General features: G+C 43.5%; 2 protein-coding genes across 5 annotated transcripts in view; one reads left to right on the top strand and one right to left on the bottom strand.

The window, feature by feature from the left end:
* Positions 1-4,974, top strand: part of MED15 (mediator complex subunit 15) — a 28,016-nt gene extending 23,042 nt beyond the window's left edge. For 2 of the 3 annotated variants that reach the window (XM_058037298.1, XM_058037301.1), the window contains 8 exons: positions 290-417; positions 1,336-1,470; positions 1,854-1,917; positions 2,071-2,137; positions 2,602-2,762; positions 2,899-3,065; positions 3,201-3,299; positions 3,416-4,974. In XM_058037298.1, the coding sequence (XP_057893281.1) occupies positions 290-417; positions 1,336-1,470; positions 1,854-1,917; positions 2,071-2,137; positions 2,602-2,762; positions 2,899-3,065; positions 3,201-3,299; positions 3,416-3,552 (958 nt within the window). In that variant the 3' untranslated portion in view covers positions 3,553-4,974. The remainder of the gene's footprint in view (positions 1-289; positions 418-1,335; positions 1,471-1,853; positions 1,918-2,070; positions 2,138-2,601; positions 2,763-2,898; positions 3,066-3,200; positions 3,300-3,415) is intronic. The other variant, XM_058037299.1, reaches the window with a different exon arrangement.
* A 442-nt stretch (positions 4,975-5,416) lies between these two features.
* On the bottom strand, positions 5,417-22,088 carry SMPD4 (sphingomyelin phosphodiesterase 4). 2 transcript variants are annotated; one of them, XM_058037296.1, is made up of 19 exons: positions 22,007-22,088; positions 21,538-21,624; positions 20,755-20,897; positions 20,524-20,599; positions 19,524-19,632; positions 18,869-18,921; positions 18,540-18,691; positions 17,415-17,547; positions 16,725-16,796; positions 13,256-13,345; positions 10,842-10,987; positions 10,312-10,402; positions 9,941-10,041; positions 9,484-9,647; positions 8,682-8,887; positions 7,907-8,140; positions 7,100-7,231; positions 6,826-6,954; positions 5,417-5,785 (listed from the first exon to the last, which is right to left on the bottom strand). In XM_058037296.1, exons 1-19 carry the CDS (start codon positions 22,043-22,045, stop codon positions 5,459-5,461), a joined length of 2,484 nt encoding a protein of 827 aa, XP_057893279.1. In that variant the 5' UTR covers positions 22,046-22,088; the 3' UTR covers positions 5,417-5,458. The 2 variants fall into 2 exon arrangements, with proteins under 2 accessions (XP_057893279.1, XP_057893280.1); XM_058037297.1 differs by lacking the exon at positions 13,256-13,345.
* Positions 22,089-24,017: the final 1,929 nt, after the last annotated feature.

The following is a 24,017-nucleotide window of genomic DNA, read 5'->3' as shown; positions in this document are numbered from 1 at the left end:
GTACACCTAGTTTCTAGTGTAACACTGAATGCCTCTGACTGTCATGCTGAATGGACCTTGGCAGGACAGGAGAAAGAATTTTATAGATAAAATACAATGAACAACCTTGAGACTGAGAAATGAAGAGCTCTGGCTCTTTCTTCAAGCACTGGGCTGGGAAAAGAGACTTTTAACAATCTCAGGGTCACTGACCAGCTAGAGATCCCAACAACTAAAGTCATATCTGCTTCCAGGCTGAGGATCCTTCCTTGTCAGGTTCTGACAGGTTTAATTTATGTTTATTTTCCAGCTCTGGCCCTGCTCCATCACCCAGCAGCTTTCTCCCCAGTCCCTCTCCACAGCCATCACAGAGCCCAGCAGCTGCACGAACACCCCAGAACTTCAGTGTCCCATCCCCAGGTCCTCTCAACACTCCAGGTAAATCATCTGAGAGCTGTGCTGCGCTCCAGGGCTTGGGCTGTGTTTTGGGAACTGTGATAATTCCTGGGAAACCTGTTCCTTTTGGCACAGTGTGAACTTCCAAGAGCTCTAGGTAGCAGCTGGTATTGCAGGTAGTGAGCAGGTCACATACACCACATAACAGAACTGCTTGGATTCCCAAATCAAAATCCACTGAAACCTCTTTTCTCATCACTGAACTATCCAGTGGGTTTTTCTGACATCCCCAGTCTTTGAAAAAAAGAATGATACTTAATTTAATGGAGCAGGTTTATAGAGGCATAATGATTCCTTAGTTCCAACAGGAAGGAACGCTTAGTGACACTGTGCAGATGTAAAGGACAAAACCACTTCATCCCAGACAGCACTACAGCTCATCCCAGGCATGAGGCTGCTTTGCTCCAGAACACCTTCCCAGGTGTCCTCTGGCACTTGGCACTTCCCTCCCAGTCAGAATAAGCAGTTTGTCACTTCCATTCATGGTATCACAGACTGGCTCCTTCTCCTACCACTGCTGTGTGCTTTGCAGATAGGGAAGGACCCACTTAACAAAAACCGCTGTGAATTTATTTTGTCTATTTTGTGTTTAAAGCATCAGAGTGAAAGCAAAATAAAGACGTAGAAAATGGGTATGTGGAACTTTGGAACTTTGCAGAAAAATATGTATTAAGTGGGAATTGCTGTTCTGCCCATAGGACATGTTATTTCCATATGAAAACTTGAGGTTGGGCAAGCACCTAAACTATGGAGGGCATCCAGTTGTAGATTTGGATATTTGACATGAGCTACACTTTGAGAGTGCCACGTTTCAGATCAAGATTAATTAAGAGTATTGTTCTAATAAAAGATAAAAGTATCTTTTATCACCCTGTGACATGCAGTCTTCCTTTTTGCCAGGAAATCCAAATTCTGTCATGAGTCCAGCCAGTTCTGGTCAGTCAGAGGAGCAACAGTACCTGGAAAAACTCAAACAACTTTCAAAATACATCGAGCCACTCCGGAGGATGATCAATAAAATAGATAAAAATGAAGGTGAGGTTTCCTGAATTTGGCCATGCATTTACCTGTGTGAGCTCTCATCTGCTGGGAGAAGCAATACTTTGTCTTTTGTGGTGACTTCTTTTCCAGGGATTTAAAATGTCAGAGCTGTTCTTTCTTGCTTCTAACTAAAGACTTTAGTGTGAGGAATGGGCAAAACTCTTATCCTTAAATTCTCATCAGTTTTTTTTTTTTTACTTCTGATGGTTTTGAAACATGTAGAGTTCATGCTTTGGATATACTTGGGATTAGATGAAAGATCTTTAATCCTCACTACTTTCTTTAGTATTGGCTCATGTTTTCATTTTGACTGTATCTCTGTCTGCAAGAACGGAAGCTTTTCTTGTAGTCAGTGTTTGCCTCTCACACTGTTGCAGACAGGAAGAAGGACCTGAGTAAAATGAAGAGTCTCTTGGATATCCTGACAGACCCTTCCAAACGGTAACTGTTCCTGTCAGCTTTCCCAGCTGGGGCAGAAATCTGCTGTTGGCCCCAGCCCTGTTGCCAGAGGCTGTCTGGGGCTCACACAGCAGAAACTCCAGCTGAGGTGCCTGTTTGGTGGCTGATGTGGATGAAATTTCTCCTCTCCCACAGGTGCCCCCTGAAGACGCTGCAGAAATGTGAAATTGCTCTGGAGAAGCTGAAAAACGATATGGCTGTGGTATGTAATGCTTTGTGGCAGCAGAGATAAGCACCTCATTCCAAAAGGTGTTAAGACTTGGCCAGGATCATTTTTGCAGTTTTTATTACTCATTTTTACAGTTTTTATTACTGAGTTTTATTACTCAGTGCTGTTAAAACTTCAAGTAAGGTTGGACAAAATAAGAAAACAGAAAAAGTGGGCAAGCATGTACTTTCGTGTAAGTTGCATCTTTTGAATGAATTTCAGTTTCTTGTGCTCTGTGCAAAGACTTGAGTAAATGTTTCTTTGGACTGTGGCTAATTTCAGGACAGCCTTCCTAAACCAAAACTGCCTATGGTTTTTTTGTTTACTTCCTCCCTTAATGTTACTATGTACAGTTTTGAGAATCATTTGCATCGGAAGTTTACCGCTACAAAATTTTTCAGACTCAACAGTAAATATTTCTATTTTTGGTGATGATTAAAGCTTCTGTTGTGTTTCAGCCAACTCCACCACCTCCCCCAGTGCCCCCCACCAAGCAGCAGTACCTGTGCCAGCCCCTGCTGGATGCTGTTCTGGCCAACATCCGTTCCCCCGTGTTCAACCACTCCCTGTACCGCACCTTCATGCCGGCCATGACGGCCATCCATGGGCAGCCCATCACGTACGTACCCAGCTGCTCTGGGTGGAGCAGAAATCCCTCTGTGGAATCATTCAAAGGACAGATGGGTTTGTGGATTCCTTTTGTCGTGTTTGGAATGTTTAATGATTCCTTTTGTGGGCTGTGTTGTTGTACACAGGGCCCCCGTTGCTTCCCCTCGGAAGCGGAAATACGAGGAGGATGAAAGACAGACCATCCCAAATGTCCTACAAGGAGAAGTTGCAAGATTAAATCCTAAATTCCTGGTGAACCTGGACCCTTCACACTGCAGTAATAATGGCACAGTTCATCTCATATGCAAGCTAGGTAAGAAGGAAGGGGGAGGTGTGCCCTCTGGTTCCTCCCTGGGGTTCCCAGGCTAGAAATCAAGCTCAGCTATGCACTAAGCCTCCTGTCTGGCAGGAAATGCTCTGCCCTGATGGAAGTGTGTTTGCCTTTCAGATGACAAGAATCTTCCAAATGTCCCCCCACTCCAGCTCAGTGTTCCAGCAGACTATCCAGATCAGAGCCCTCTGTGGATAAAGAACCCCAGGCAGTATGGTATGACATTTGTGTGTGTGCCAGTAGTGGGGAAGTGTGAACACTTATTTTATTTTAATGTTTAAATATGATTTTTACAACAACCTCCTTTATCTGTTACCTCTTTTTTTCTCCAGCAGCCAATCCCTTTTTGCAGTCAGTGTACAGATACATGACTTCCAAGCTCTTGCAGCTGCCAGACAAGCATTCAGTCACAGCTCTGCTGAACACCTGGGCACAGAGCATCCGCCAGGCCTGTCTGTCTGCTGCATAACAGCTCCTGCTCATGCAGCCAGGAGGAGCCCTCAACAGCTGGCCAACATCTTCCACAAGCCACTGCAAAACCACAGCATGGGAGGTGACTTCAGAAGAAAGAAGCCTTATGTTGTTTTGTTCCTAGGTTGGCAGGTTCAGTAGAGAACCTGAGGTTAGACTTAACTTTCATGCTTTCTATCTTCTGCCTCTGTGGACTTTTGCCAGCATTTTCAGATATACAAAATGTGTATATATGGTTCTCAAGACTGTATTTAGGATGAGTTTTTTATTGTCTTCTTAGAGAAGAAATTATTTGTGGACTTCCATCAGGGAGTCTGGTATAAGAGGGGGTAGGGAAAAATGTCCTAATTTGCTTCAAAGTTTGCTCAGTGCCAGTATTTCTTTCACACTGTATGTTTTGTGACCTGACACTGCCCCAGAAATAAATGAGCTGCAACTCAGATGTGCTTGCAAACTTGCCAGTGGGTGCAGGAAATCTTTGTGACTATGAATTAGCTTTGCCCAGAGATGGGGTAAATAACATCCTTTATGGCATCCCTCAAATATGTGAGATAAATCTGCATAATTATGCTTGGGGGTGGGAATGTGGAACCAAACCGAGCAAAAAAGGTTTAATTTTATAAAACCTTTTGTAGCTTATTTTAAATGCAACTTTGTATAAATGGTTTTTGGTTAGCATGGACCAGGTTTCTCACCCCAGCTGAGTAAGGTTGATGAGAAATAAGAGATCCTGATGTGCACACTGAGTTGCTCTGTAAATTCACTAAATGTGCACATAAAGATGGGGGAACCAACAGCATAAAGGCCAAGTGACATGATGAGTCCAGCAGGTTTGTTGCTGCATTTCTTCCTTTCAGATTCCCTCTGAGGCACCTGGCTTCCAGTGGGAGTTAATGCAGTGCACTGAAAGTGTTTCTATGCTACATCAGTTTGTTTAAACAAAAAAGGCAAAAAAACCAACATCTCAGGAGTAGAACTGACAATTAATCCATTGTGCCTTCAGCTGTGGTGGGCACTCAGATCAGTCAGCAGCTGCCTTAGTGTGGGCACTTTGAATGAAAACACTTACCACATGTAACTCTAATTTAATGCATTTTTCATACTTCCCCATGTGTCCAAGTTGCTCCTTCTTGAGTTCCTGAGGTGCAGGAGAATTTCAAATATCAGATGTTCCAATTATATCCTGCCCCACCTCTCTGTATGGTGCAGCAAACCTCAAAGAGTAGCTGGGCTCTCTTACAGCAGTGTCAAGAAATTGCTGTGACCTCTGTAAATCTATGTGGTGTCATCAGTTCTAGGATGTTTTTAAATGTGGGTACTTGGTGAGCACTGACTGAGGCAGCAGAACGCTGTCAGGATTTTGTACATGAGCTAATGCATTATCTGTTTGTTTCTACTGTAATAAATTTATTATTATTCCACTGTTGGATGCTGACATTGCACTGCTCCTCCCCTGTTAGGGTACCATGGGATGAGGGTTGCTGTGTTCTGTGGGAAGTGCAGACTCACAGGCTGTGAAGGTTAGGGGACAAAATCACAAATGGCTCAGTGTCATGCACCACATCCTTCCTGTCCTCAGTGAACTGGAAGAACTGGTCAGGAGGTCAGTGATGATGCACCTGTGGCAGGACTGCAGTTTTATAAATAGTCATGGCTCATTCCTCCCCCCTCAAAAAAAAAACTAAAAAACCAAACAATATATCCACTCGAGTCTACAGGAAGACTTTTATAAAAATAAAATTTACATTGATTATCTTGACAAGGCCACATCAATGTTTATAAAACTCCATTAACTGTAGTATTAAAAAATATTTTAGGAAGAGCTGATATAATTAAAACATTTTAGTCATGGAATCTTAGGCTCATCCTTAAAACATTTATTTCTAGAAGCCAGGAAGAGGACACTAGTGTTCATGTGGTTTCCATCCTTCAAAGAAAAAAGTCATTATTACAGCATACAGAAAATATCCAGTTAGGATAATGAATGTGCAGCCAACTGGCCCAATATGAAACCAGGATGCAAGGAAGTAGATCAGCAGCAAGGAGATCAGAGTCCTGTAGCTGGCCAGAAACCTCAGGCTGATCCTGGGTCCCCAGTTCTGGCTGGTTCTGTCCCTCACCACGGGGCTGTACCTGATTTTCTGTATGAGCTGGGGGTTGGTCAGGTGGTAGCGACACAGTCTGCCAACAAAATCATCCCTGGAGCAAAGCACTTCCATCTGATCTGCAAACTGAGGGAAGAGGCATTTAAAAGTTAGTTCCTCCTGCAAATGCTGTCATAAAGTAACTTATTTATGATTTTCTTAATATAGAGAATGAGGATTATAGGGATCAAACTGCACTTTTTAACAGCAGAAATGGTATAAAAACCATTAGGTATGAAAACACAGGGCAAGTCTGCACTAAGAAAAGAATTTACTTTTCCTGTTTAGAAGCATTCACTATGAATGTTATTCCCTTGTTCATCAACCATGAGTCCCTTAATAAATCACAATGCAATGTTTTGTGTAGGAAAAGCAGAATGACAGGTAGAGAAGCAGGCTAATACTACTAGACAACACCTGTCTAGACCACAGCGGAGAAGATCACAGAATCACAGAATCACAGAAGTTCAAGACTGGAAGAGACCTATAAGATCATCAAGTCCAGCCGATGTTCTAACTATTCAACTAGATCATGGCAGCAAGTGCCACATCCAGTCTTTTTTTGAATTCTTCAAGGGATGATGCCTCCACCACCTCACTGGGTAAATGATTCCAGTATCTGACCACTCTTTCTGTGAAATATTTCCTTCTTAATTCTAACTTACATCTGGCTTGACGCAGCTTGAGACTGCGTCCTCTTGTTCTGTCTGTTGTCGCCCGGAGAAAGAGGCCGACCCCCAGCTCACCACAGCCACCCTTCAGGAGAGACTGACCCCAGCTCACCACAGGCACCCTTCAGGAAGTTGTAGAGAGTGATGAGGTCGCCCCTGAGTCTCCTTTTCTCCAGGCTAAACAACCCCAGCTCCCTCAGTCTCTCTTCATACAGCTTGTGCTCCAAGCCCCTTACTGGTCTCGTTGCCCTCCTCTGGACACGCTCAAGTAACTCGATGTCCCTCCTAAAGTGAGGGGCCCAGAACTGGATACAATACTCCAGGTGAGGCCTCACCAGTGCCGAGTACAGGGGAAGAGTACAGATGGAGTAAGAACAAACCAAGTGTCCCACAGGTACAGGTGAGGTGGACCAGGAACGTGCAGAAGGAGGAGGAGGAGGGCAGGGCTGTGCTCACCCTCTCGTTGAGCGCCGAGGACAGGCGGAACAGGAGCCGCACCAGAGCCGCGTTCTCGTAGCTGCGGATGGGCTGGAGCTCGGTGTCCCCCTGGTACTGCAGCTCAAACCTCCTTAAGCCATTTATGATCTACAAATGGGAAAAGAAACACCTCAACTTGCAGCTCCCACCTGAAACAGCTTTGTACTGGCACCTCTCAGCCCCAGGTAAGGTGCATTTCTCTTGTATTTTCAAGAACAGCCCAGGCAGTGATTTGGAGTAGTTTTTCTCTCACCTGGTACCTGCCAAGGGGGGTGAGGATGAGGCCATTCTCACTGGCAATGCAGTCTGGAAGCTGTTTCTTTCCGTTCTCATCTTGAGCTGTCCCACACTTCATCATCATCTGGGTCAGCTGGGCTTCACTCAGCTATGCAAGAATAAATAACACACTTCTAAAGCAGGTGTGTTTGATCCACCCTCTATTTAATTTATTTCTCACTTCACAAACTCATTAGCCTTGGAAGTCTTTGACAGCCAGCTCAGATAACAAGAACTGTTTAAGAGCACCTCAGTTAGACATTAAAATGAGATAAACCTCTCCAGATTTGCTTGTTCTTGTCCAGTTCTAGATCAGTGCTCTGGTTTGTATCTCCCTTAGCTCCCAAGGAGTATCAAAGAGCTGTCTCCTAGGGCAATTCTGTACAAGGGAGTGTGGCTGCAGAGAAAATAATCTATTATTTTTAAGTTTAACAGTTTGTCCATAGCTGCAGTTGTATTTTTACAGCTCTACATTTAGAAGATACAGGAGAGTTTTTAGAACTGCCTGTTTGGAAACAAGAGGACACCTTGGTATAAACAGGTTTGGTGTAAATTATACAGTCCAAAAGAGTCATCACTTAAACAAAGTAGTTTTGATACTTAGAAATTCAAAACACCTAATTCCATCTACATTGAAAATGGCAAAGTTGAGATGATGTTAAAATTTACTAGCAAGGTCTCTGGACAGCTTTGTGACCCCACACAGTACAAGAGACACAGATGTACATTTGACAAATCCTGACTTTTGTTCTCACTGCCAAGTTCTTAGAAAGATGTTACTTACCTTAAAGATCTGGCACAAATATTCCAGTGCCTTCTCTAAATATTCATCTGTCTTTTTGATACTGTCCTGCCCAATTTCATCAAGGTCATTGCCTGTGTAGGAACCATTCATGTCAGATGGTGTGAATCTAAACCATGAGAAGAAGGACTGGCTGGCCATGGTCTCTGCAGAATGGTCTGATATGGACTTTGCTGTCTGCTGTGCCTGACAAATTAACTGGGCCAGTTTTAACACCTAAAACAAACACCAAAAATTGTGTGAGATGAAGATAAAGGACTAGTAAGCATCAGTACATGGATAAAACTGTGCCTTGACAGCTGCAAGTGAGAGCAATCCCAGCAAACCCACTCCCTTAGTGCATATGGGTTTGTGCTGTTAGCTGGATTTCCAACAGGGCAGAGGCAGTTCTGTTGAAGCATTTAAAAAACCTCAGAGCTGCTTAGGTTCTTCAGCTGCTTTTTTAATTTTTCCTGCTGATTTTGTCTGAGTTGCTGGTAGGTACTGATGAATCAGAAGATCACAGTAAGCATGTTTGAGAGGAAACACCATGTCCTGCTCCAAGGCAGCAAGCTGTTACATTAACTTATTATTTATCAAAGAGAAGCAGATTTTTACAGCTCTGCTGGACTGAGACCCCTCAGGGTCCAAAAGCAAACTAAATTATTCAGTAATGCAGGGTGTGAAGCTTTCTACTTTTAGCTTCTGATATGGATGCTCAGCACTGAGGAACATCTGTCACAGTAGAAAGGCAGGTGCAAAGGAGCTTGTTGCTTACCAAATTCCTGACTTCTGTGCCAAACATCTGTTTGTACTGGAAATCCTGTCCTTCCAGGCTGTAAACATGACTCTTCACCTTAAATGAGGCATCTGTAACAGCTGGAGACCGTGATGACAAAAAACTCCCACCAAGAGTGGGGCTCATAAAAAGTCGGTGTTGCCGGTGGGGAATCACAAGTTCTGGCTCCAGGAATAACTGCTCTCCTGGAATTTGAAAAAAGAACTGATGATGGTTGCATAACACTGGTCTTGCAGGGGAAGGAGGCCTTAATTAGTGTTCATTATTTACTTCTCTCTGCCCAGAGCAGGAAATGTCAGCCTGCACTTAATGCAGACCATACAAAGCAGCATTTAAAATTTGTAATATTTTTCAACAAAAGGCAGGGGAGAAACATACTTCAGATATTGATACATGTCAAATCTCACCACTCCCAAATTCACTATATCCTAATTATCCTGAAATGCATGCATGACTCTTTTACTAAGTACAGAGACTTTCAGAGATATATGAAGTTTAAATCTTGAGGTATGTAATGAAATAATACAAGTGTAAGAAAAACTGACAATTGTAATTGGGCTCTTTATCCTTTAAAGAAAAATTGTGAAATGCAATCTATGGTGATTAGAAGTGAAATATAGACTTACTAAACCAATTGAGACACATTAGTGAAGACAGATTTTGAATGGGAAAAGAGCATGAAAAATGGGAGAGAAGTGCACTTCTGCTAATGAGTTAAGATGCAACTATTGTGAGGAAAGATTGAGACAGGACAACAGAAGATGTCAAAGTATCCTTTTACCTTTGAGGATCATTTCAGCTAGATTGGGCTGAGCAAAGACCTTTGCTACTCGGAACACCATGAGGGCATTTTTTGGACTGACCAAGTCTGTCCGAAGAGCTCTGTTGAGAAATCCCACAAACAGCTTGGTGTACATGAGCAGGTTCTCCTGAATGAAGGCAGCCCTGTCAAAGTGAGTACAGGATTTGTGAGTACAGCTATTTAAAGAAGTGTTATTTTGTCTTCTATCAAATAAGGCACTAAGGGAATATTTTATACTGTCTCTGGCAAGATGGTCAACTTACATTGAGAGAAAAGAATACTCTCAGACCAAAAACTAGTGTTCTAAGAAATCATTCTCTAGTCTTATAACTAAGGAATAACTGAGGAATTGAACTCAGGTTGGTGCACAGTTCCTGAAATCCTGCTGTTTCACTCAGGTTTGGCTCAGATCAGCCCCAGCTGCTCCCCTCCTCACCATTTCTCTGAGACGCTGCGAGGCAAAGGCTCCGTGCTCTGCGGGGGCTTCTCGGGCGCGTACCTCCAGGGCTGCAGGTAACTCAGCCACATCTCCAGAACCTGGGCAAAGTCACACACAAACCCACATGAGTGCCAGGACTTTATTGGAAAGAAGGGAGGAAGGGCTTTTTGTTGATTTTTTAATTTGTTATATAAAGTTTACTGGTCTAGAAAAGAGAGATGAGCAAGAAACAACAACAACAAAAAAAGACCAAGAAACAGCTGCTAAACAGCAATAACTAATAACTAGTTCTAGTAACTAATAACTAGTCCTAGTAACTAATAACTAGTTCTGTTGAGTACAGACTAAGTGGAGAAGCAAGTACATACTGCTCTGAAGGAGGCATCCAGAGGCCAGTGCCCAAAACAGTGCTGCAAGAAGATATAAAGCTTCTCCTGGACAAACCGAGGAATCACAACCCTGCAAAGAGATTCAAAGACAGTCACATACATAAAACTGGTAGCAAATTTTGAAAACTAAACACCCAACCCAGCACACTTCCACAAATGCAAATAGAGAAAGAACTGAGCAAAATTTGTTCCTTTTTAACTGAAACTACTTCAAGCCATTGAATTTCAACTCAAATTATTAAATACCAAACACTAAACTAATTTTGGCCAGAATTCTCTGGTAGCATTTTCTTTCCTCTATAGACTGGTGCAATAGCTGCTGCTGAAGATGCCCTCCCTCAGAGGATGTGAGAAACATAATCCATTAGCTCTCATGTATTTTTAATAATGTACTTCTCTATTTAGCATCAAAACAGCCTAATTCAACCTCTCAAGGAAAGCTGAGATGTTCATGGAGAAAGCTCAGCTTTCCAGTTCTGTACATTTCAGAGACATGCTCATGTACCAACCTTTTAAACTCCTCCAGTGGGCTGGCTGTGTGGGAGTGGGCTGAAGGGGAGAGAGGCTCTGGTTTCAGGCTGTTGCTGAAAGCATGCAGATGTTTCACAAGCAGTCTTACCACTAGCACGTGCTCTTCAGTGGGCTTGAATGACTCCTGTATTCAAAGCAAAAGAGAGGCACTAATGAGTGTCATTTGCTAAATGTCCAGGGAATTCAGGAAAATTATATTCTCAGATCAAAATAAAGGAAATGCTCTTTTCCTTCTAGGTTCTTCACCATAGTTTGGTGCCACCTGATTTTGGACAGGTTTGCTCCCCAGGACAAGCTGCATCAATCTTCTGCCATCAGCTCACTAAGAAACAGCAGCAAATTTGGATTGTAAGAAAAGTTATCTACAGTTCTCTAATGCACTGAATTTTGGGCTAGCTTTAAAGAACAGAATAACTTGTAGATTTTGACTTACCCTTTTCTGAAAAAAGAATATTCAGCCTTTCATTATGGCTACAAGTTCCTTGCTGCAGAAGCACAGCAGGTCCTTTGCTTATACTCATGGCTGGCTGTACTGAGTTCTCCTTCCTAGGCTGGTACCATCGGCCTTACAGGAGAGAACAATCCTGGACAGTTACAGTAAAACAGGAACTGGTTTGAGTCCTGTGAGATCCTGCTGGTTCCAGCACCCTCAGGGGAGAACAGCCTGGCTGGGAGCAGCACCAGGAGTGATGGTGAGCCACAGTGATGTTACTGTGAGGAGTGTGACACAGCACGGAGGGGCACGAGGCACAGAAGTGCTGCTTCAAAGCACAAACTCCATTGCTGCTGTAATCTGCTCTAAGAGTAGTGAGCTAATACCAATCCACCACTGAAGGCAGATTTGAGATTTGTATTCTGTTTCACAAAAGTTGAGAAGAATGGTGTACATGAAATGTAACTTACAGCTGCAAATATAATGGAAAGTGCTGGAAAGGTGTGTGGGATTAGCTGCAAGAAGTTTCTAGTGCTTGAGGCAGGGAGGGAGTGTCAGTGTCAGTGTTTATGTCCTCTCTCAGCAATGCCTGAGGCACAGCAGATGCCTTTTGAGATTTGAGATTCTGAACACACTGTGACATTCACTGCAGGCTCCATGACAGACACAGCCCTGCAGTGCAGCCAGGCCTGGGACTCTCCTAAGGGAGGGAGGGTTAAACCTTTACCAGTTCTAATGAAGGCTGGGCGTGTTTCTGACAGCTCCAACTTGTATCAGCACATTTCCCACAGTCCTGATGAGTTTATGCAAGAAGGTAGAACTCCAAGAAGTTGTGTTGGCCTTGGAGTTTGGACCAGGATCTCCACAGCAATTACAGAGGCTGAGTACTCTGCTACAGGCCTTGAAAGGTGTAATTTTAAAAGCCCCAAGCCCCCCCTGAAGGCACCTTTGGAATTTAGAAAACCACCCTATTTCAATACAGCATTTTGGGTGATGTTAGTAGTTTCTCCACATACAATTTCCTCTTAGCCTGGATCACCACCATTGTGAATGTCACTGGTCTAAAAACTACTTTTCCCCAGAAGTGTTTTTGTTTTTAAACCTTTTTGTACACGATGGATGTGTACCACTGTTAATTCTTAATACAGTAATTACATGAATATAAAGTAAAATAGATTTAAGGTAGTACTTTCTGTGTCCCTTTCTAAACAGCACCTTGAGATATCATAGCACTTAATTAAAACAAATCAAAACAAAAAAAAGGATTAAAGAGCAGGGAAATGCCATGTAGGGCTAAAGAGCTTTACAGTACATAAGCTCAACCCTCCCCATTCCCAAAATGAAGACCCAATGAATAAAGGGCTGAAGTAGGAAAAGAGGAATCAGCAATCTGTTCCAACAGGAATGTTTTTGCATGCACATTTCCTGAACAATCTGCAAATGTACCACTTGTGCTTTTGCAAAAGTGGACAGCCAAATTGACATTGCCACCACAAATTTAGTATTATCCAATGACATTTCCTTGGCTAAAAACCCCCAGATGTTACCTACCTTAATCTGGGTGACAGCCATGCAAATTCTGATCTTTTCTTCCACGCAAGGTTTGATTAAATGACTACTGAGTGAGAGGCAGAAATCTGCCATTGGTGGAGACAGCTTTGGTGCCAAAAAACAGCATAGCTGGTAAGTCTTACATTGCAAAAATGCATTTTTAGAAATACAGTTTCCAATCAGTCCTCATAACATGCTAGACTTTAACTCTTTTCTCCATCACCTTTGCTAACATCTCTCAGTATCAGTTTCACTGACCAATTTGGTGAATTTCAATGCAACGTTCCCAATTACAAAACCACACCTTGGCAGAAGGAGCTGCTGTACAGCCAGCACCAATACACTTGGCAGATTATAGGATGGAACAAGATTCTTAAAAAAGGAAACCAAATGAAAAGATGGTAATACTTGGTATGCGTGGAGGGCCTGGTAGCTGGATTGGGCAGGACTACCGTGGTGTTTACTGGAGATACTGAGTCGGTAGTGGAGAACCTCCAGCTGAGACAACAGAAACAAAAAGGAAGGGGGGAGGGAAAAAAAGGAGAGAAGAGAGCAAGAGAAAAAAAAAGTGAGAATGAGCCCAAGGAAGAAGGGTGGGGGGAAAAATGAACATCACAAATACAGTCAGGGACAACATATCACAATAACAACTGCAGCCACAGTATCCTCTTCTTTCTGGTGTTGAGTAGATTGATTCATAGTATTTCTTATCCACTTAGAAATACAACTGGGAGCAAGTATCAAAAAATTGGCTGCTGTCTTTGCTGAGCTCAGAGCAAGGACTAGTGGGGGATATGGAGCTTTTGCCAAATAAATTCCCCATTTCAGAAGCAAATTGAACAGCAGCAACAAGGATTTACACACTGTTTATTAAAAATGGAGTAAGAGGGCAATATTCTGCAAGCTTTTTTACATTTGTTTTGAAAATTTTGTCATTTCTTCCTGTTCTGCTGCAGAAGCACAGTTTGTATGTGGAAGAAGTTCAAATTGGACTTTCCTGTCCAGAGAAATCCTGTGTCTTCTCTCTACTAAAGGCTATTTGGGAAGGCTGCAGGTCTTGTGAATTTCCTCAAACAAGGAAATTACTTTTGCTGTGAGGGAAACATTACACATCTAAAAAGGCATAGATATACCTAGCACAGGTATGCTGATGCAAAAGTCACCTTGCCATAACAATGAAGTCTCTGCAAGCCTCAGCCAGATCCCTTTTTGAAGGAACAACCTGATCAGCATTTTCTGACTATGACAGTGAAGAGGATACTGTAGCAACAGTGACACACATGTATGAAATTAATGAAAAAACATAAAACAAAAAATGTACACTACACAGACCCCAATGACTGTTGTCAGGCATCTAAACTAACTCTCCAGATCACACCTCTGCTGTCTTTAAACAGCCTCTACCCCATCTCCTCTGCTGCCAGTTTGGCAGCTTCTGGTTCCACACCCTTGGAGTGGCAGGATGGTTCCTGCAGGCTCCCCAAGAGCTTGGGCAGATTTTCTGCTTCCAAACTGACTCCCCTGCCACAGGAACCTGCAACCCCCTGGATTTTCATGGCTGTTCCACATGCAGTGCTGGGGGCTGAACACCTGGCTTTGGAAGGTCAGGAAGCATGACATAAAGTTTGATCAAACTACTTCTTTTTAAGTGTTTCTTGTGGTAACAGCAGAAGGGAATAGGAAAAAAGCTGCTGCACACTTGGACTCTAGATCATTAGAGAGAGAAAAAACAAACAGACAAAAGAATTGGAAAATAGTTGAATTAAAAGGGAAAACATGACAGCATAGCAAATAGCATCAACCTCAGGTTCGTAGCAGACCCAAGAAGATTTCAAAGCTGTAATGTGGATCTTCTCAAAAGAAATTGTTTACTATTCATTCCCATTCCACTGCCTTCTACTTATAAAGGGAAGTCTGTGATGACATTACCAAGGCTTAAGAAAAATCTATGACTCTCCTTCTCAAGAAAGTTACTTATCTGAGATCTGTTTGGCCCATGACAGCAAACAAATCTGGCTGTTGGATAGAGTGAGCAAGTTCTGCAGACCCTCACCCCACCTTCCAAAACAGACATGCAGCCATTTCCTATCAGTGATGGTCAAACAGCTCTAGATCCAGCACTGAATGTCACTAATTCCCTTCCTCCCAAGCACACACAAGGCTGGATGCTATCAAGTGAACCTGCAGAATTGTCAATAATTTAAGAATAAGGAGCAGGGCCATCTTGGGTTTCCAGTCAAGGTCTTTAATGCTTGTGCTAAAACAGAACTTCTGCTTCTGGATGTTCTACTTGCTCATCTGAGGAACTACAAGGCAGCCTGCTCTCCCTCAGCCCACCCAGACTACAAAGCTCAGTTTAAGCATCACAGGCTAATGAACAGTCCTGCCCTGATCTGGAACCTTTCCTCAGTCCTGCAGGAGAGATCCTTCATCCATTCATGTATCTCATGGGGAATTCCAGTCCCCCATTCCACTGCTCCACCCCACCTCCCAAAGAGGAAGACTTCCTATTTTACATGTTCATGATTACTTCCCATCAAAAATGAAACTAAAATACCATCAGGGAGTTATGGCCTCAGGCTGTGGCTCAACACACCTTGTGGAGGATCCTGAAGTGCTGATTTCAGAGAACTGTAAGCTCTACCTAGGCCCTACTCCACCATAAGGTGCAGAGTCATTGTCTGCAACTGCTGCTCCCTAGTGCTAGAAGAAAGCATCTGAAATACAGAGGGTGAACAGAGGAGAGAAGTTTAAAGCAATCATCATTTCTGCCCTAAGCACAGCGCTTGATGCACAGAGACTGGACAGACAGACAGACCAAAGGTACTTCAAGCAAAGCCTTTCCATCACAGGTGCACAGCCATGCTGCTGGGAGTCCCAAGTGGAGACTTTGCAACATTAGTGAGTTTGCATTTTGACCTCAACTTTGAGAGTAAAAGACAAAACCCATCACATTTCAGCTCTCCAATGCTTTTCCCTATCAAAATATAAATGTGTTTTATTTCATATCCTGTGGAGTGAAGAATTAGAATTTTTCAGTCAACTCCTATATTGCACTTCCACACAGGAATAAATCCTGAGTAGCTTTTATTATTTCTCTCCCCTTCTATGAAAGTCCCACTGTGACCCAGAGGGAATTCAGAGGATCAGAATTTTCTCCTTCAAATTCCCTTTACATTTATAATGCCTTCAATCTTAGCCTCCCCAACACTTACTCACTTCTTACATGCAGTAGTTTGTTACTGAACAGGCCACCACAAACTGCTTACAACAGTGCATTATCTGAGCAAGAGCTTGTCAGATAATCCAAATTCTGCAGCTACAGAACTGCTTCTGACACCATTATGGTGAAAAGCATATTTTGGAACATGAAACAATAAAAATAGCAGTTTAGAAAGATTTTTTAAAATTTGGATTTAGGCTAAAAATGGTTATGGATGTTAGAAATTACTAATTGGTATTTCAGTAACAGTTGCTATCTCTGCTGGAAATCAATTTGGGCTATTTTTAGCAGTCATGTTGCCCCAGTGGGATTTAACACAATGGTTTTATAGTGGCATCTTCTCAATCATTAATACTTTGATGTTCAGATTGTTGTGACCATCCCACAAACTCATCTTGAACAAAAAAAAGAAACAAAAACAGAACAAAACTAACACAACTTCTGCAATGAAGGCAAATCTGGATGACACACTTATTCACAACATTCTTTGTAACTGGATTATCAACTCTGGCACGCTTATGTAGATACTCTGGTAAATTATTTCTTTCCTTTGGACCAATACACAAAAATAAATTCTGCACACAACAGGAGATTTACCCCAAGGTAAGAGCTCAACCACCAGGTGATGTTCAGGAGGGCAGTACAAACTATTACCTTGACGTGAGGGGACTGCATTTTCTGATACATTTCCAGTGAGTAATGATGGAGCCACATTTCAACAAAGATCTGTAAAACAAATATTTTCTCAGCTAGGGAAAGAGAAGTAATCCCACACTGTCAGTCAGAAGGTAATATAAGAAAGACCACAGTATACAACTTGAAAACTAAGCTGTACTGGTAAATAGGCAGCACCTATTCAAGATGTTCCAGGTTATGCCAATGGCTGAGATGACAAACTCTCAGCATCTGCCAGGCATCAATTTGTCAGCTCAGCAGCACGATAGGAACTTGTTTCAGAATAACTGCTAAATCCAGATTTTCTTTTCCTTCCCTTGATAATGAACAAAACCAACTTGGCTGTGTTTAACCTTTGCTTTTACAGTGGTGGTATAAGATTTAAAAAAGAAAAGTGGTGTAAGATTTAAAAAAGAAAATCAGATGCAGAAACTTTTCCAGAAGAAAATACTCAAATGCCTTAGATCCTTAGTCTAAGAAAAGGTATTAAGTGCCTTTCCAAGCTACAACTTATCACCTCACAATGGTTCTTTGTTGCAATAACAGGAAGCAGCAGCTGCACTGCTCAATTCCAAAACCAAGCTAAAGCAAACTGGCCAATCTGCCAGTGCTTTAACAAGAAGAGATCCCTCAGCGAGCAGGGCATTTCCTTCCTTAAATGGCAGGTACCTGAAGCAGTGTTTCTGATCTCCAGATCTCCTGGGAGGCTGGGTCAGCATTCACAGAGGGCTGGTGGGCAATGTGCCTCTTCAGCAGGCTGGTGTGGTGCATGCCATAGGAGGAGAAAGGCACTGCTGGGGACCTGGAGGACAAACACACGGAATGGCACAGGTCAGGAGGGCTTGGTGCAGCACAGGGGGATGGAGGGATGCATCATTGTTTGAATCAGTATTTTATACACTTTGAAACAGTCTTTCAAACTGCACAATTGATTGCACATTTCAAACTTCTGCAACTTCCTGTAATTACCAATTACTTCAACTCTAACTATAACCAAGCACTGCACCACTGTTCCTATGTAATAAGTACATACAGATGAAGTGTGGAGGTGTTTTCTATTCGATTTTATTCCTGTTGAAAATTGCAATGCAAGATGTTTTCCATTCCCATCTGTATGGCAGATTATCTTTTGTCAAGTGGGCAGTTTTGCCTTATCTCTCTCTTTGAGTGACCACATTCACACCTCCCTGGGAGGGGACATTGCTGATAACAGCTATTGAATGTCACTGCATGGCTGATAAGAACTACAGCATCCCACTGGGAGATGTGAGCCCAGAGGGAGGAGCCAAGCATTGCTACCCAGATATAATCCAGAGGTTTTGAGACACCAGCACAGCTCCTCCACTGGATTCCCGGAGGAACAGCAGCTGCCTCTCCTTCCACTGGATCTTCAGAGGAAGAATACATCCTTCTCTACAGGATCCCTGCTCCAGCAGAACCCCCCCTGACACTGCAGGAGGGCTGAGCCACAATTCCAATGGCCACTGCCACCAACACCCTGACCCACGGGGTGTCAGGTTGGGTTCTGACTCTGTCACTGTTGTTCTACTGTACTGCATTGTTTATTTTATCCTTTTAATTTTTTTTCTTCCCTATTAAAGATATGTTATTTCCTGCTCCCACATTTTTGCCTGAGAGCCCCTTAATTCAAAATTTATAGCAATTCAGAGGGGTGGGGAGGATTTACATTCTCCAAGTCAAGGGAGGCTCCTGCCTTCCTTAACAGACTCCCGTCTTTCCAAACCAAGACAGTTCCAACAAGCCATATTTTGCCCCTGACACTGGAGCCATTACCTGGGAGTAGGGGAAGGGATGGCTCCCCCAGGGTTTGAAGAAGGTGGGGGAAGGACACTTCCTTCTGTGGGCAGGAAACACTTGAGATACGTGTCCACCAGGATGAAATAAGCACTGTTGGAAGGGCTGACATGATGGGTGGCAGGTGAGTTCTGCAAGAGACACACAGATGTACCTGGGGTTAAACACTGCTGCTTTAAGGCAGTGCTGGGGGTGATGTCAGACCCCCTCAGCATAAAAAAGCTACACAGCACCCCAGCAGGCTGTTTAAGAGGATTATGGAGAAAGGCCAATACTATTTTAAGGAGAAAAATGTGAAAGGTACTTACCTTCTGTGTAATCAAACTGATTGCAAAGTAAAACATGTAGTATTCAAATGGATCTGGAAGAACAGAGTTAAGGATCACATAACAAAAAGCAGGTACAGCAGTTGGATATTGGGAGGTGCTGAATAGACACAACATTGGCCCTTTTCAATGCTAATGTACCTTGCTAGAGCTTTTGTGCAAATCCAGCCTTGGCTTCTTGCTCTGCAGCTGGCTGAAACATTGGTGATTGAGGTGTTCTCTGTGTGACAAAGTGTTCTGTGCTACTCCTGGCACATCTGACTACTTCAAACTGAAACCAGCCCAGCTACAGCTACACTGCTTCCAAAAATGCAAAGTGAACGCGCCCTTTTCCTGCCATATTGCATAAACTACAAGCAGTTACAAAAACAAAAGTTGTGAAATACAGACTCTGCTGAGAAACACTGGGAATTTTGTTGTTGACTTGATTAAGGCCAGAAATTCCTCCAAGAAGGGTTTATAAGAGGACACGTTTATTTTAAATTGTAAATCTAAACATTCCTAATCAGCCCAAACTCTCCAGCATGACCATGATTTACCCCACATAGATAAGAAATGTTTAACAGAAACACTCATGATCTCTCAGTTTTGGATATTAAAAAAAAAATAATTAGATACTCAACAATTAAAAGGATACTAAGAGCCAAATTCAAACCTAAACCCCCAGATGAAGGAAACTGGACCTTGTTGTGGTATAAAGAACATTCTGGTAGAACTTGCTCTTGTATTGAAGCCTTCACAGGGCCCTGAAAAACAGAGTAAGGAAATGTTAATAATTTCATTACAGAGTAATGGAATATTAATCTGGCTACTCAGCATACTGCAAAATATGTTTTCAGATAGTGAGATTGTGCATTCCAACATTCTGGGGTGATCTCTACATTCAGCTCAGTGATTTTATCGCATTGCAGGAGTTCTGTGCCCAAATGCAGGGTTGGACAGGGAAAGTTGAAGACTGTCAACTTTCTCTCTGAAAATGGAAATTCAGTATTTTCTAAATTTAAATTCAGTATTTTTTTTAAAAAAATACTTTACAGTAATTTTCCCAGTTGGAGTAGGAGCAGCAGAGTATTGGTGTTTGGCTGCTGGTTTACTCCAGGTAACTGAGCTGTGGACCAGCAATTAGCATATATTTAAATGAGGTTTCCTTTTGTCAAAGCCTCTAGAACTATCTGAACCAATTTCTAGACAGCATGTAAATGGTAGCAATAGAAGAAAAACTCTGCAGATGAACACTTTTGCTAGAAATGTGACACTTCACATCCAGGACAGCAGTCAGACCTTAAACACACAGGCACACAAGGCTCTGCTCTGTGATAAGCTTGAAAACTACTTTCAATCCTGCAACTACCAATAACCACACAACTCTCTCTGGGGACAGAGTAAGAATAACAGTGCAGCTTTCTTGGCTGAACACACACATCCAGCTGCTGAGAACCACAATCTCCCAGAGATTTTATGGCTGGGAACTCTCCTGCTCCACTCAAGAGCCATTTCAAGAAATGGGTCTGCTCCAAACCTGGAGCACCGAGGCCACGCTTTGGCCTGCACTGAAATGTAGGTACAAAGTGCAAGCAAATTTCCACCAGCTTCCACAACAACTACATTCCCTTGTTACAAACTATTCAGTTACTCACTGGAAGATATGAGACTGGGAAATCATATCTGTACTCTTCTGCTTGGAGTTTGTAAACCAGCTTCATCATCGGGCCACTGCAAACAAGCATCAGAAAGTGAATCCCATGGTAAATAAAAACCCCTCTGCTGCCTCACTTCTGTGAGCTTAGTCTGCACAATGAAAACAGGCCAAACACTGGTCATTGTTCACCAATCCATTTCTTAATCTGTGCTGAAATGAATGAGTTCACCTGGGATCCAGGAAATCCAGAGCCACAGAATATTCATTAGGGTTTGTTCTTCCCTGCAGGCAGCGAAGGTTCCAGCCCACGATGATGCCATCCAGGCTGCCAAAAATGCTCTCCACCAGCCATGGGAAGATGCCATGGAGTTCCTGCAGGGAAAACAGACACAAAGAATTGATGTGCACAATCCCTCACTTTGACAATCTCTCCTGCATGTACTAGAACACACAGAGATATGTCAGCCATTTATTTATGTCTGTTTCTGGGTTATCACTGGGCAGACTGTCCATTCAAAACATTGCACTGTAACACGGCAATTATGGGAGAGCTATCCCGATTTCTCATCTTACTGAAGTTACAACAATGCTCATCAGCACCATCTGCAGTTATTTGCCACATTTTAAAAACAAGTTTTCTTTGTAAACTGAGGCTGAAAGGTGTTAATGAAGGTAAGTGAAATGAAACAACACTTTAATGACTAGAAAAGGTTCTTAATTCTTGGCAACCCTGCATTCCCACTGTTTCACTGGAGGTCCCCCAAACCCAGAATCACAGAATCAGTTAGGCTGGAAAAGAGCTGAGATCATCGAGTCCATCCTGTGACCAGACACCACCGAGTGAACCAGACCCTGGCACTGAGCACCACTTCCCTGAACACCTCCCTGGGCAGCCCGTTCCACACAGATTGTCTTGATAAGACAGAGAGGAACAATCTAAGCAGTAATATAAAACCCAGTTTCCCTGAATCACGCCAAGCAGGGAGGTTCTGGAGAGGCAGGGGCCGCTCACCTTGGCAGGCAGCTCCTCGATGACCGTCTCCAGATCGCGGCACCTCTGCGCGAACGGTTTGTTGACACAATCCGCCTTCAGCGTGGCCTGGCACAAACCACAAGGGAAATGCGATCACGGCAGCCGGGCAGGGCAGGATAAGACAGCACAGCACCTACTGCGGCCATGACCCCGCAATTCCCCCTCAGCATTCCCTCAGGACAGCACTCACCGCGGCCATGACCCCGCAATCCTCCCTCAGGAAAGCACTCACCGCGGCCATGACCGCCACAATCCCCCCTCAGCATTCCCTCAGGACAGCACTCACTGCGGCCATCACCACCACAATCCCCCCTCAGCATTCCCGCCACACCCGGGACAGCAGCTCCATGCACCGAGACACCGCTGAGTGCCCGCCCGGCCCGTCCCGTCCCTGGTGCATTCCCCCGGCAGCAGCAGGAGGAGGAGGAGGCCGTGTCCCCGCACTCACCAGCAGGAAGCTGGGCTGCTGCAGGTGCGGCCCGGCCATGCCGCCGCTCCGCTCCCGGCCCTCAGCGCGGACCCCGATCGCTCCCCGCGCCCGCGCGCCCCTTGCGCGTCACGGCCCGCGCGGATGACGTCACGGCGGCGTTGCCATGGAGCCGGCCCGCGCTGAGGGCGGGCAGGGCCGGGCAATGGCCCGAGCCGGGAGCGCCCCTCAGGGATCCCCGAGGGCACCCGGCAATCCCACCCTGTGCCTGCCTCAGGGCCTTATCCAAACACTCCTTGAACTACGCCAGCTTTGCCCTGGGGAGCCTCTTCCAGTGCTCAGCACCCTCTGGATAAGATCCTTTTCCCAGTATCCAGCCTAAACCTCCCCTGGCTCAGCTTTGTGCCCTTTCTTCGAGTTCTGTCCCTGGTCGCCAGATCAGTGTCTGTCCCTGCACTGCCCCTGTGAAGGTGTTTGTGAAAAACACTAATCACGTTTTTAAAATTTTAAATGTTTAATAGTAATAAAATGGTTATAAAAAGAGTAATACAAGTAGAGTAATAATAATTTGGACAATTTGAATTAGGACAATAAGAGACAATAGAGACAAAGAGTTACGGACGTCCGGGTACCTTTTTCTGGGCAAAATAAGCCTGAAAAAGGACACCCGTTAACAGAGGACTAACCCTTAAAAACAACAGCCTGTTGCATATTCATACACCTCATACATGATGCATAAATTCCATTCAAACACAGGATTCTGTCTGCTTATTGTTAACTTCTTCCTCTGAATCCTAACAGCACCTTCGAGGCAGGAAGAAGTTCATTACTTCTGAGAAGAGAGCAATAAATTCTTTTTCTCTGAAAAATTCAGGTGTCCTGTGGCTGCTATCTCGCTGCGAGTCCTTTCTTTTAAAAAAGCATCCTACATAGCATAATTTCTATTTTAACATTTTCTATAACCTAAAACTATACTTAACACACTACTTAAGAAAATTAACACAGCATCAATTTCTAACATAGCACATATAATATTCATTTGAATATTTGCAAAAAGCCAGTCATAAAATAGGCATTTTTCAGGGGTGTTCCTCTGCTGGGTGTGATGTGTCCTGGTGGGATTCCTGCCGTGTCCTACACGTCCCTTTGTAGGTATAGAGTGGCTGTGAGTGAACACTGCTCCTCCAGATGGGGATAACGAGCTGCTTTAGCTCCAGAAAAAGCTGCTGGACCTGATGGCAAGGATTCTGCCGTGTGTTTACTTGGCTGGGAAAGTGACAGGAATTAAGGAAACGTAGAGCTGGTGTGTTTTCAGTGGGTGATTATAGTAAAACAGGAAGTCTCCGACGTGAGGAATGATTGGTGTCTGATTCTATTGATTCAGAAGGCTGAACAATTGATTAATTAAACTATACTCTATTACATTATACTATACTATATTAAAGAGATGTTGTACTACAAAGAATACTAAAAGATGTTAAAGAAAACTCGTGACTGTCTCTAGACAGCCAGGACACAGCTTTGAGTGATTGGCCAAGGAAACAAAACAAATTTCAGCAGGAAACAAAACAATCTTCAGCAGAATCCAACTGACAAATCCCTTTAGTTAAATAATCATCCTAACACATTCTACATGTGCAAAACAACAGGAGCAGCAGGTAGAGGTAAGAATTGTTTTTCTCTTCTTCTCTTTGTGCTTCTCCAGGAAAAAAGCCCTGAGAGAGAGAATTATGTCTCTCTCATTTCAGAGAATGTGAGTGCCACAGGTGATAGGATCGGGGAAAGAATGCAAGAGGAAATAAAGGATTGGGTAAAAATGTGGAAACTGGAGCACTGGAGGTGAGGTCAGTGATGCCTGTTTAAACAGACAGCTGCATGGGAGAAATGTATCCAATTATTTGAAGCACTAATGGGACTGCTGTGTAGAACTGTGGAAGGACAATTTGGTGTGCTCTGGAGCCTGCTGAAATCAACGGTATAGGTTCATTATCCCTCATTTCCACATGTATATATAAGATTGTATATGTATTTT

The sequence above is a fragment of the Melospiza georgiana genome, chromosome 18 (assembly GCF_028018845.1).
Source record: "Melospiza georgiana isolate bMelGeo1 chromosome 18, bMelGeo1.pri, whole genome shotgun sequence".
NCBI classification, from domain to species: domain Eukaryota; kingdom Metazoa; phylum Chordata; class Aves; order Passeriformes; family Passerellidae; genus Melospiza; species Melospiza georgiana.
Note: the sequence above shows the minus strand (reverse complement) of the source record. Positions and strands in the feature narration are given on the sequence as shown.